Source organism: Pleuronectes platessa, chromosome 13, assembly GCF_947347685.1.
Source record: "Pleuronectes platessa chromosome 13, fPlePla1.1, whole genome shotgun sequence".
Lineage (NCBI taxonomy): Eukaryota > Metazoa > Chordata > Actinopteri > Pleuronectiformes > Pleuronectidae > Pleuronectes > Pleuronectes platessa.
This window is the reverse complement of record NC_070638.1, coordinates 14,340,025-14,352,544: the sequence shown is the minus strand read 5'-3', so window position 1 is coordinate 14,352,544 and position 12,520 is coordinate 14,340,025. Positions and strand designations below refer to the sequence as shown.

The 12,520-nt window shown below is 44.4% G+C and overlaps 1 protein-coding gene across 3 annotated transcripts; it reads right to left on the bottom strand.

Moving 5' to 3' along the window:
- Window positions 1–50: 50 nt before the first annotated feature.
- Window positions 51–9,481, bottom strand: LOC128454162 (neurabin-1). 3 transcript variants are annotated; one of them, XM_053437435.1, is made up of 19 exons: window positions 9,387–9,481; window positions 7,215–9,211; window positions 6,434–6,566; window positions 5,926–6,046; window positions 5,732–5,836; window positions 5,112–5,202; window positions 4,870–5,025; window positions 4,576–4,629; window positions 4,067–4,167; window positions 3,752–3,880; window positions 3,518–3,605; window positions 3,358–3,427; window positions 3,073–3,209; window positions 2,745–2,974; window positions 2,576–2,638; window positions 2,043–2,241; window positions 1,751–1,849; window positions 1,413–1,601; window positions 51–598 (listed from the first exon to the last, which is right to left on the bottom strand). In XM_053437435.1, the coding sequence occupies exons 2-19, from the start codon at window positions 8,949–8,951 to the stop codon at window positions 365–367; spliced, it is 3,936 nt and encodes a 1,311-aa protein (XP_053293410.1). In that variant the 5' UTR covers window positions 8,952–9,211; window positions 9,387–9,481; the 3' UTR covers window positions 51–364. The 3 variants fall into 3 exon arrangements, with proteins under 3 accessions (XP_053293410.1, XP_053293411.1, XP_053293412.1); XM_053437436.1 differs by having other exon boundaries at window positions 3,073–3,176; XM_053437437.1 differs by lacking the exon at window positions 1,751–1,849.
- Window positions 9,482–12,520: the final 3,039 nt, after the last annotated feature.

Here is a 12,520-nt window from a genome sequence, read left to right as displayed (position 1 = left end):
ACTAAAATGAATGTGGATGTGACCTGTGAGTTTAACGCAACTGCAGGATGTCAAAATAATTATTTATTAGAACATAAAAAAGCATTTACAGCAAATACCTTGGTGCTTTAAAAAAGCACCTTGTTAAATATTAAAAGACACGATAACTTAAAGTTCATGAAAATAAAATACACTAAAATTATCACAAACACATTACATTAAAAGATCGATAACTGCTGTGAGAGGAAACTTTGGTGCCGGAGTCAAAATCTGAAGATCTTTGTTCCCTAAATGAAAACCTAACAGAAAAATGGTTCAAGTGCATTTCTTGGGGTCAGACTGCAGACGCTCCCTCATTCTGGTGGTGTGTCCAACGTCACCTTCTTCATAAGAGGGACTCTGTTCGGACAGTTTTACCACTGCCCCCGACGTCCTTTACACACTTCTCCTCCATTGTTGTTCTCACGCTCTCCTTTTCCAAAACTGCACTCTTCTCCTTCTCCCTTTTTTCCTTCAGCCTCTTCTCCTCTTTCCTCTGTTCCTTCTCCTCCCTTTTCTTCATCTCCTTGAGCTTTTTCAACATTGCTGACCGGTCACTTCGACTGCACACGCCCAGAGCCTGACGACAGTGAGAAGAGAGTGGATGTGAAAGTAGACGTTCAAGGATGCAGATTAAAATGTTTCCACTGCAACTGATTCGTATTATCACATTTGGCAACAAACATGGTTCAAGCCCACTTGAGCAGCCTATTTACTACCAGTTAAGACATGCTGATGCACAACGATGCCCTAAAGCATTGCTATACAGAGTACTGTGTTCCGACTGATCGGCACAAAGTGAATGCATGAACCCCTTTATTTTAAACTTGGATCGTGGACTTTAAACATTTGGTTGTCTGATCTCATTGGTTTCGGAGCAAAGTAAGCAGTTAAAAGTTCTGGAATACAAACTGGAACCAGACCAGGTAGTGATTTAAAAAGTGATCAACGAGTCTGAAATCTGAGGGGAGATCAGTGTAGTTCAGCTGGGACTGGAGCGATGCGTTTCCCACATCGAGTGTTTCTAAGAGGACTTGCTGCTGCAGCTAATGCTGCTTCAGTTTACTGCATTTTGTACAGAAAGCAAAGCTCAGTACATAGCTTAAAAACCATTCTTTAAGGTTCAAAATGATCCTTATTTGTAAATTCAGCAAACTCCCATTTAAATCAGACTTTTAAACTCTTTATAAATTGATGTGGCCTCAAATCCAGTAGATCCAGTCACTGACTTAATTTAAAAAACGTAATCACATTTCCAGACAAATAATTAGCGGCATTTTGTGCATAAATTTAAATTTATGAATTGTGGATATCACAGAAAACAAAATTAAGGAAAATAATAATCAGAGAGAGGTACGTTATATATATATTCAACATGGTCATTTACCGCTCACCTTGAGTTTCTCAGCGTCCATATTGAGCAGCTGTGAGCCGTTCACTCCTCTGGTGGTGAACTCTGACACGTGCTGATCCATGTTCATGGCGATTAACCACAGACAGACCTGCTGGTTGTTCCACTCCAAGAGGGGTTGACTTTGCCACTGATTGTTGTTGTTGGTGGGAGCTGGGTCATCGTCCAACGTCTGACAGGACACCAGAGACGAGGACAGAGTCAAATGAGAGGAAACTGTAGCTAAAGAGGAGATTAGCTCAGGAGGATATAAAAAGGACAAGGAGTGCGCTGTAGGGAAGGAAGTAAGCAAAAGGGAAAGGAAGGGAGGGATAGTCTCACCTCGGTGGAGGAAAAGGTGAAAGTGTAAGAGTGTCCAGAGAGGGAGTGATCAGAAGCATGACCCACCCAGCTGGAGCGGCCCACTGGAGAGCCAATACTCTGGAACCGAGAAAACAAACCTGGGCGCTAGCACATGTCACATCTATTGCATTCTTATCCATGCACGTGGGGTTTATTTGACAAAGATCTATCTAAAGAAGAATCTACATCAGGAAGTGAAAAGAGAGGATGTCATGCAGAGGAGCGTGGGAGTTCTAAACACTGCTTTAGCCACCAGAAAGCCTTTTCTTACCCGATCTCTTCGTCCTGTGGTGGTCAGGTACGGCAAACTGCTGCTGGACACAGACCGAAGCCTCTCCCTGCCTCTCCCCTCCTCCTCCTTCCCTCTCTCACCAAACCAGGGAAAGGGCAAGCAGGAGGGTATGGAGGTGAGTGAACCAGACAGAGACACTCCAGAGGGCTCATCCACCAGGTCACCACATGACCCCTTGCTAGAAGGCAATGAGGACGTTTAAATTTCCCATATTTTAAGCAAATTCGAAAAATATTAGGAACATTTTTATTTTGAGTGGAAGGATGTAAAACAGGTCATGGATGTAGAAGAAACTGTCAGTTTCCATCGTGTTTTAATATAGCTCCACATTTTTTTCTGAGGGATGTTTGTGCATAAATAAAAATGGGATATAAAAGCAGTGGGAAACTGAAATAGATACAATATTTTGGGTCATCAGTTTTAAATGGCTTTAATGACATTCAACAGCGATACGCTTATTTTGTGTACGAGATAGACGAGGTTCATTTTGTGCATGCGTGACGTTATCACACCTGTTGATCATGAACCTCCTGCTGCGTTTTTCACTCCTTTTGCTGAGAGACTTGCGAAGGCCGCTGAAAACAAATCAGTCAGTGAAAAAATCTTACATTTATCAAGGATTTTGGAAAAACAAGCGACTTAGCTGTTGGGTGACAGTAGGGAGAGACAGAGAGCCCACACCTGAAGTCTGGAAATTTCCTTTTGGACTTCCTCGAAGCGGAGGACTTGCATGGTGAAGGAGTGACCGTGTCTGTGACGTAGATGGGAGGGGTGGAGACGGAGCTGGTGGGAGGACGAGGACTCAGGGTCGAGAGCGAGGACGTACTGGACACGTCACTTCTGCTGCTCCTTGGTACCAGTGTGGGAGCAGACAGTGACTGTCTCTCGAGCCGTTTCTGGACTTCATCTTCCTAAAAAGCATCAAGAGACGGGCGTGGGGACGAGTTAAGGGTTTGACCGTTTTTGAAACGGCAAATTTTGTGCCACGTCTTCTGGTCTGTCCACTCACCGGTTTTCTAAAGCTCTCTCTTAGTTTGTCTCGTGAGGGCGGGTGGCGCTTGGATTTCTGGGCCAGCTGAGCTCTGGCTATCTGAGCACTGGAGTCTAGACGCACTGTATCGGGGACAGGAACATACCAGTGTGGACCTGAGACAAACGGTTCCTTTTGATTGGTTAGAAGCACATTTTGTTTCTAGCTTTTCTAAAAAAACTGTTTAATTTTTTCCTCTTCATTGGCATTACGTCATTTAAAAAAACTGAAATAAACGGTATACTCAGTAACACAGCCACGTACCTGAGGGTGAAGAGTCCTCAGAGTTGTTCTTTCTTTCAGCTCCAGGCTCTTTCTTCTCTAGCTGCGCTATCTGTGACGAACAGAGTGACAGACTGTGTGAAAGCAGAAATGGCCGCCTCAGTGAAGTTAATCCAGTCAGGATTGAGAAGTCCCCCCTCACCTGGATTTGCAGCCTTTCAACAGTGTCTCTGTGCTGCTCTTCTCTCGCCTCCATTTCTCCCCTCAAATCCTCCTCACTCTCCTTCTCTCTGAAACACAATGTTTGAAAAGTTAATTCATAATCTATGGAGGGAATAAAAATCAATTAAATAAAAGCGGCACACAATTTTATTACCAAATACACTTCAGTAGTTTTGGAGTAATGGATGACACACTGACAGATTTGTATAAATACCTGTGCTGGTATTCTCTGACCAGTCTCTTGGCTTTGCTGTATTTGATCTCCAGGCTTTCTGATTGGCTCTGGGCATCGGCCAGTCGCTGGCTCACAACCCTGCACAAGGTCTGGGCCTCCTGCCAATACCTGATAACAGAGGGACAGTCCAATAATACGCTCTGAAAAACTAAAATTATCTGCATAATGTTACTCTACATTTTGCAGGCTCCATCCCCCCACTCTGTGTACTTTAAACCTGAAATCACATCCACCATGGCAAAACACTATACACACCCACAATAAAAATAGAGCATGGCCTCTAAAGCATCGTACTTCTCTAGCTTTTCAACCTTCTCCTCTTCATCCTCTGCTCTCTGCTCCAGCTCAGCCTTCTGACTCTCCCAACTCTCCTGCCGCTCCTCCCATGCCTTTAACTGAAAAACACAACATATTACGCATGTCTTGATATAAGCACGTCTACAATTAAAAGGGCTTATTAAAAAAGGCCCAAAAGAACATTCAGTATACGTCTTCGATCCTGTTTGCCGTTTCGACACAACAAATTAGGTATTCACTGATCCGTTGGATGGAGGGAAGCCAGATTTCCGACTGAAAGGCAACCCATTTATGTCACAGTGGTGATTACTTCAAGCAAAAGGCAGAAGAGCGAGGCTGACGTGTTGGAACATGGCCCGTGTCCTAATAACTCCGGGCCGAGCCACCTCGTGCACAGTTAAATGGGTCAGACTGTTCTAAGAGTGGATGCAAACGTGTATTAAAGTGAGTACACTTATTGTTTGTGTGTGTGTGTGTGTGATTTCAATCTCTACTGAGTGACCTACCTTTGCTCTAGCCTGGTGAAGTTGGGCCGTTTTGCTTCGTAGATTTGACTGAAGCTACAGAGATTGTAAAAAAAGAGGGCTGTGAATTATAATGGATCCTTTAGGATATTTTCATATGGACGGAGAAACTATTACACATTTAACATTATAAGGAAGGGATAACACAGACTAATATCTATTGCTCTACATGATAAAACTGCAATGAAATTAATGCAAATATGATTGCTTTGTCTTTAATTCTGAAACCCTCCCTTAGTGCGTTTAGATGCATGTCAGAGAGTTCACGTTGAATACCTGCTGATATTTGAGGCAGAGCTGGTAGTTGTCCAGACCGGAAAGAAAAGACACATCCTCCTCTTCATCTTCCTCCTCCTCCTCTTCTTCAGCCACCCAGTCCTTCTCTGACACGCTGGCATCATAATCATCCTCGTCTCCGCCTGCTCGTTCCCTCTTCATATTTAAAACACACAGTAAACAGTACAAGAAGCCATATGGAATTCTCAACAACTCAGAAACACTTCATTTAGAAAACACACCTTTCCGGACGTTTTATCCATTTCCAGGCTTTCATTGATGAGTCGTGCAACCTCACTCTGCACGCCTTCTCTCTCGCGACCAATCACAAACCTGAAGCAGCAGAAGGCGAATAAGTTACAGCTGCAAGCAATCCACACTTCCCATAATGCACTTGTACATTGCATTTTAGGTACACTTTAGCTCGTCTTAGTAGCTAAAGCAGAGACTGCACCTATAACATTGACGACATGCAAGTGAAGCACGTCAGTGTTTTAACTAAACATCAACACTATGGTCTGGTTTGGAAAATGGATGGCATTAATATAAGGTACACATTATACTGTGTGTAGCTGATCCACTGGCCAATAAAGCCAACATCTGTTGGAGAAAAGTTATATTTATCTCACTTTAATTGTTTCATCTTAAAATAACCTGTTTTAAAAAGGGACATATCAAACACCAGGCCAAAATTAGTTCTGAGACATAGCATCGAAATCAGCAGTGAGCATATTCTTAGTCTTTCTCCAAGGTGGAAGGAATTTATTGAGGTAGGTCTGCTACATGTGTTCAGAGAAAGCAAAGCTGTGTGGTGAAGAATAAAAACAATGCACAGGAAAACCACACTGACTCAGTAACTCACTTGACGAGGCCTGATGTGTTTTTGAGGACTGTGGCTGCAAACAGCTGGGAGACACCAACCAAACTGACTCCATCCACCTCCACGATCTGGTCATTCACTTGAATCCTAACACACACACACACACACAGGACAGAGTCACATCGGTAAAGCCACACTGAATCCCCAGTTAACTAGAGACTGATGCTGAAATGCACCTTCCGTCCTTCTGCGTTGCTCCACTTTCAGTTACAGTCTTGACAAAGATTCCAAGTTTTTCCAGTCCCTGGTCGGCACCTACACCCATTCCTATGATACTGATACCCAGACCATCATCTCCTGAAAAGGAACAGAGATCAGGATTTTATCCTCATACCAACATTAGTCATGGTAGAGTCTGCAACACAATAAAGAGGCGTAGGATATGAAATGAAAAAGGGAGGAAACACATCAAGAGAAACCTGGTGCTTAAAAAAAAGGAGAGAATATCTCTGTGTTTCACCTATTTCATTACATCAGTCTAGTCTTACTTTTGAATTTACAGCCCAACTAAGTTGTTTGGTTTGAGTATAAAGGCTCTACCTTGAACAGTTGCAGCAAATGACTGTAGTGACATAACTGATGTCCCACTATGCCAAAAAAGTTGAAAAGAATACTGCTATATCGTAAATATGTCACTAAATTTGACCTCGACAAAACACAGAGGAAAACAGAGGGATACAAAACCTTTCTCTATCTCCACTGGAAAGACGTCCATCGTGTCCACTCTCTTCTCCAGCTCATATTCAGCAGAGGCGGACACTGGGTCAATGTCCTCATTGTGTCTGTCGTAGTCTGCGTTAGAGTAGGTGATGTACACCTGGAAGACAGCAGTCAATATACACTTAAAAAAACTAAATTTAACAATGCAACAGCCACAGCTTACATCAACACTGATGCAAAATTCCAGCCTAGGGCAAATACTGTTTTATGCATTGATAGCAAATACATGTGAAGCCGACTGTAAAGAGAACCATCTGCAGCTATTGACACAACAAGACACTGTTTGTGTTGGCAAATCTGTCAGCGAGAGTGCGAGAGAATCAGAGTGAGAGATTCGCAAAGTGCAAAGATATGAGTAAAAAAAATCTCAGTGTGCAAACACAACTCCCATGTGCGAGTTGCTGATACTACACACTAACCACTGCTGCTGCAATAGTTTGCAAAGAACAGGACCAGGCTGCGGTGTGTTTTTGTGTCAAGGCAGCTCTGAGCTAAGTGCTGACAGACTGAAGCATGTGGGATCTTGCCTACTCCCCCTCCCTTAATGGATCAGAAACATGGCTCTGGGCTAAAACGTGTCTTATATGGACTTAAGCAGCAGCTGGAACTCACAGACGCACAAATCTTCAACGAAGAGCCGCCATAAATGCTTTGCTCTAGAGACAAGTGACCCTGTAGTCGGGATTCACTAAATATCAGATGCTGAAAGCCTTCATTTGTGTGGTTCTCTTAAAGATTTCCGTACCTTGATTGGTTCTGATGAGAACCTGACCGTTCTCTTCACCACGTCCGGTGAATCCTCATCAACCTGATCAGGAACACCAGGAATTTCCTCATATTCTGATAAACACTGATCCTCAGCGTTTCCAGAGTCCCGTCTCGGTGATGGTAAATGTTCTGGAGGACACTTGGATTCCCGATCACACACAAAAGCCTTGTTCTCAATCCCTAAGATTACCGCAGATCCTGTCCTGTCCTCTTTGTCATCGTTTCCATCACTGCCTCCTCCACTCACCACATGTTTCACCTCCTCTTCGGCGTGCTCAGACATTGTACCTTCTCCTCTCTGCCTTTTCTCCTCATTTTCAGACGTCTCCTCCTCTTGACTTTGCACAAGTTCATCATTCCCCTTCCCTTCAACTTCCCTCTCTTTCCTTCCAGCGCCTTCTCCCACTCCTGTATCTGTCATTTTCTCTGTGTTGTCCCCCTTGTCTGTTGACTTCTCTTCTCGTGCAGTGAACTCTCCGTTCTGCTCCTCCCTTTCACCCTCCCGTGGTTCATCCACATGCTGATACTTGTCTCTTACACTTTCTTGCCTATGGTGTTCTTCTGAAGGATCAACTGGCCTTCCTCCTCCTGCTGCTGTTGTTGTTGTTTTGTCCCTCGTTTCCTCAAACACGTCATCCTCTAAGGCCTCCGCACCTCTTCTTTCGATTGCGTTCACATACATTTCCTCCTCAACTTTAAACCATACTCTGATCTTTTTCCGCTCCTTCTCCTCTTCGCTCCCGTCGCTTTCTGACGAGTCTGCATTTACATCGACAAGTTCTGCCCTCACTGGCTCCTCGGGGGTCAAGCAGAGGTCTAGATCACTGCTTTCTGACGGTTCTTCCTCTGCCCATGTTCCTGTGGTTTCACCGTGTTTGAGACGATAGGAGGGAGATTTGTTGGATGCCTCCGCAGGGCCAGGAGAGTATCGGTGCCTTGTCGGTGACGTGGAAGCAGGGGGCTTCTGCGAGGAGATATTTATGACAGCTAGGTTTATGGATTTGTCTTCATCAGAGCCATCCTCCCTCTTCCTACTCGCATCTTCCTCTTTATCCACCTGTTTGCCTCCTCCTCCTCTCCCATCCTCTCCTTCTACCTTCCTATCTTCCACCCCCTTGCTTCCCCTAACAGTCACATGTTTCGAAGGTCCTCCGATCTCCATCACCTTGCTCTCAAACAACCTCCGGGTAACAGAGAACTTCTGAGCCAGGGCGGCTCTGTCGATATCCCTTATCTCATCTGACAGGGAAGGTCTGTCCTGCAGAGAGGATTCTGGGCTGGAAATGTGGGCCACGGTGCTCAGGACACATGAAGAACCCATGAGGGAACGTCCGGATCCTGGGAAAGGCGAGGTCTGGGGCTGCGGGCTAAGAGAGAGGAGGGGCGGGGAGCCGGAACTGAGAACCCCAGCACCACCATCTTGTCTCAGCTGATGGCTGTCCATTTGGAGGAAGATGTTTTCTCTGATCTTGGTCCCCCTGTTGCTGTTGACCCTCCCTCTGCTGCCCGGGCTGCTGCTGGTGGTGTGGGACATGTTGGGGTCTGACAGGCTGGAGGGCAGCCTGTTTGTATGAACTGATGAGCACCGAGCAGCAGCAGTTCTGGTCTGTAGGCTGGACCCGGCGTCAAATGAACACTTGATGGCATGGAAGTCAGACTTGTAGGTTATCCTATGAGGGGAGGCACTTCGGCCTTTGTTGTCCGTCCGCATCATTTGACAATGGAGGCTTGGTTTTTGTGAAGGAGCTGAAGAGGAAGCTTTTCAATGCGGCAAATTTTGAGCAGGTGGATATTTTTTATATTTGAAGATGTGCTGGTGCAGCAGAATGGCAGCAATGAGGCCAGAAATGTGCCGGATAATGGGGCTGCTGGTGATTTAAGAGGTTACGGGCTTTGTTGGATGGCAGCAGGTAACAATGGCCGGCTCTGGAAACTTCATGGTCTTCAGGTCGGTTTCTCCACAGCAAACGTCTCCTGGAAATGCAAAAGTTTGAGGGAAGGTAAAGTTTTGACTCTTTGAACAGGTGACACAGCACAGCACATGGGGGTCGGTATATTAACAATGACATCAAACTACAAACTAGCTGAGTGGCTTTCTCATGCAGTGATTACAAACCAACATGTTCTCTCCATGTGTACTCATACTCACAGGTCTATTGGAAGAGCAGCTCCACCACAACAGTGTTAACTAGCGTGAATACGTTCAGTTAAGTGAGGTAATCGACGCAGGTCTTTATAATTTACCTGTAATGAATCTGCTGCGCGCCGCTTTAAAGTGCAGTCGGAAATGGAAGAGAATGGAGTGTGCAGGGACGTAGCAATGCATGTGCACACTACAAACCACTACTTTACAAATTAAATGATAGTCATTAGTGTTTAGCTAATTTAGCTCTTAGGGTGTTTCCGCTGTTTGTCATGTTAGGAGCTAATTGTGGCGTTTGGCGCAATTACTTATTACCTTTGTCTGAATCATTGCAATACACATGCAGAACCCCTCAATGTTAGATTTGTGCAGCCTAAATGTATAAACCAATATTTGTGGTGCATTAGCTTTGAGCTAAAATGAATACATAAATAATAAAGGAATGCATAAGAGTGAAAGCCAGCGTTTACGACGGCTTGAAAGGCAACACGTCTCACTAACCTGTTTGGAGCGCGCGCGCGGTTTAAAGGTCGTGATAGTCGTCAGGTCGCAACCTCGTTCACGGACCTTCGGTAAAAAGCAGCTTTCGGCGTGAAACCCCCGGGATATTTGACTCTTTAACTGTCGTATCAGAATCGCAGTGTTTCTCTGCTCCTCTACCGACTGCCTCTCCTACCGTAGGTGTTATTTGTTTGCAGGCAGTCGGTGGCTCCCTCCGTCTCTGCGATAAATACAGACAGATGGCGACTCATGTCTCTAAATACACTAAGTGGATGATCCGCCGGTAATCCTGTGTAAACTACCCCACTATCAGAGGGAGGCCGGCGGGTGAGTATAGGCAGCAGCCCCGAGGCAAGTTAGTCTACATGTGCACGGTTTATTTACATCATGAATCTTAACGATATGCTGCTATAAACGTCACGTCAGCCTCTTCAAGTGCATCAGTGTAAAGTCATTTTAATAATTAAAAAATATATAGTGTTTAAGTCCCGTGCATTTTCTGTAATAGATATTTTGGCATCATAAACTCCACATTAGATTCTGGGTGATCTGAACAGTAAGGAAACCAAGATCTTTTTCTCTCCATATCAGTCAATATTTATAATTATCATGACTAATGTCACATTATTATTATTATCATTATTAGTATTATTTTAATTGTTAAGGCTGATTTCCCTCCAGAGTGAAGGTTGTGGGTTTGAACTCTTTTAATTTCAGAGAATGACAAGCACTTTAAAATCCCCTTCGCTTGACACATTTAACACAAAACTGAAGACCTCCATGTTCTCAGACTTTTAAAATACTCTACGTTGTTTTTATCCACATCATAGTAGTTTTAAATTTTAAAGTATTTCATTTTATTTGACCCTTTCTTGCATCTTGCATTGTTTCCCTTTATTCTAGAGAACTTTGGTCAACTGCATGTGCTCTATAAATTTGATTATAAATCGACCTGACAGCAATTCTGAGGTAGCTCTATTATGAGTTATACCTCATCACTGCTTACACAATGCATTATCCTTACATCCATATAGTGAGCTTTTCCTCTATTGCTAGTGATCATGATGATTATTAATATAGCTTCATCTGCCAGCTCGACGTAAACATATAATCTAGCTGCACCTAACACTATAACAACATGCAGGTTGCATTCACTTACCTCTACCTGTCTTTCAGCATCAGTGCCTGCGCCGCCATCTGCTGTGAGAGCCGATACCACAGTGACAGAGGCTCCCCTGGGCTCAGAGGTAAGCTCTGTGCGACTAGTCACCTGTGAGCATGATGCAGGTTAGTACAGTCAGCCAGATCTCCCACTCTCCATCTACCTGTGTGTGAGGCAGACGAGAGCAGTGATGCAGCACCTGCTGATGTATGTGTGTGCCTACCTGTGTGAGTGTGTGAGTGTGTGTGTGTGTGTGAGTGGGATGCCAGTCGGTGCAGTACCTGTCTCTGTCTGTGAAGCTGGCTCGCGTGGCAGATGGACTGGACCAGACTTCACTGGACTGGACCGACCCGTGCGGTGCCAAAGAATGGTTCTGCTTGCTGTGACCTGGATCTGACTGGAGACCATTGTCCCAGGTGGCACTGGGACCTAGTTGATATAAATACTGGCCAATCACAAAAGCCCGCTCCTGAATGAGGCTAACCATGAGAGGATGGGGAGGGAGGGGAGAGTGAATTTGAAGGAGAGACGGGAAATGAGAGAGTGATGTCAGGGGTGGGTGGCAAGGTATAGAGAGATTGTAAGATAGTGAGTGAGTGAGGAAGGGGAGGAGATGGAGATGGAGACAAAGAGGAGAGAGAGAAATTTAACCTGGATTTGTTGAAGAGAGAATTATTCGGGGCGTGGCAGTCGTATGAATTGAGAGGTGCAGGTGGAGAAAACAGCACATTACAGGTATCATACGTGCTGTGGAATAAAGGCAAATCAATTCTGTTTGCAGCCACAGCGGTGTTGTTTAGGCGAGTGGGATGAGAAATAAAAAAAGATCTGTGAGTGCCGTCATAAGCCTCAACTCCCATTTCTCTCTCCAGCAGCAGGTCACCTTGACTTCTGCAGAAGTTTGTTTTGCTCCCTCCTCAGGCTCACACAGGGATTTTTAGTTCAATTTAGTCCCTATGACAGTCGTGTCTTCACATGCACACGTACACAGACACACACAATGTCACAGTGAGTCTGAGCACAGATAGTGTTGAGCTGTATGTGTCAGCTACAGGTGGATGGCTTAACGTGTATCATGTTTTGCGAAGCACATATTGTGATGAGAGCTAAATAATCTATGTTACACAACGAATAGAAGACACAGATTCACGAGCCCATTTGCATTCTGTCCCCATTTAATCTCAGCTTATCATAAACACTTTATATCTGTACTGGGTGCATGTCAGGTCTAATGAGAATGCTTTACAGATAGTATAGATTTATGTCGACATTACAGAGTCCGTCCACCAGAGAGCACTGACAACTTTATCTTTCTGTCTTTGAACTATATTACCAGACTACTCAGTACTTATATGTGTCGCTATTATATTAGACAAGGATTCAATGGATCATTGTAAAAAATGTTAATGCAATGTTTTGAGCTTATATGAACAAACAAATGCTAAAGCATCATTTGATTTATTTTATTTTTTGGGAT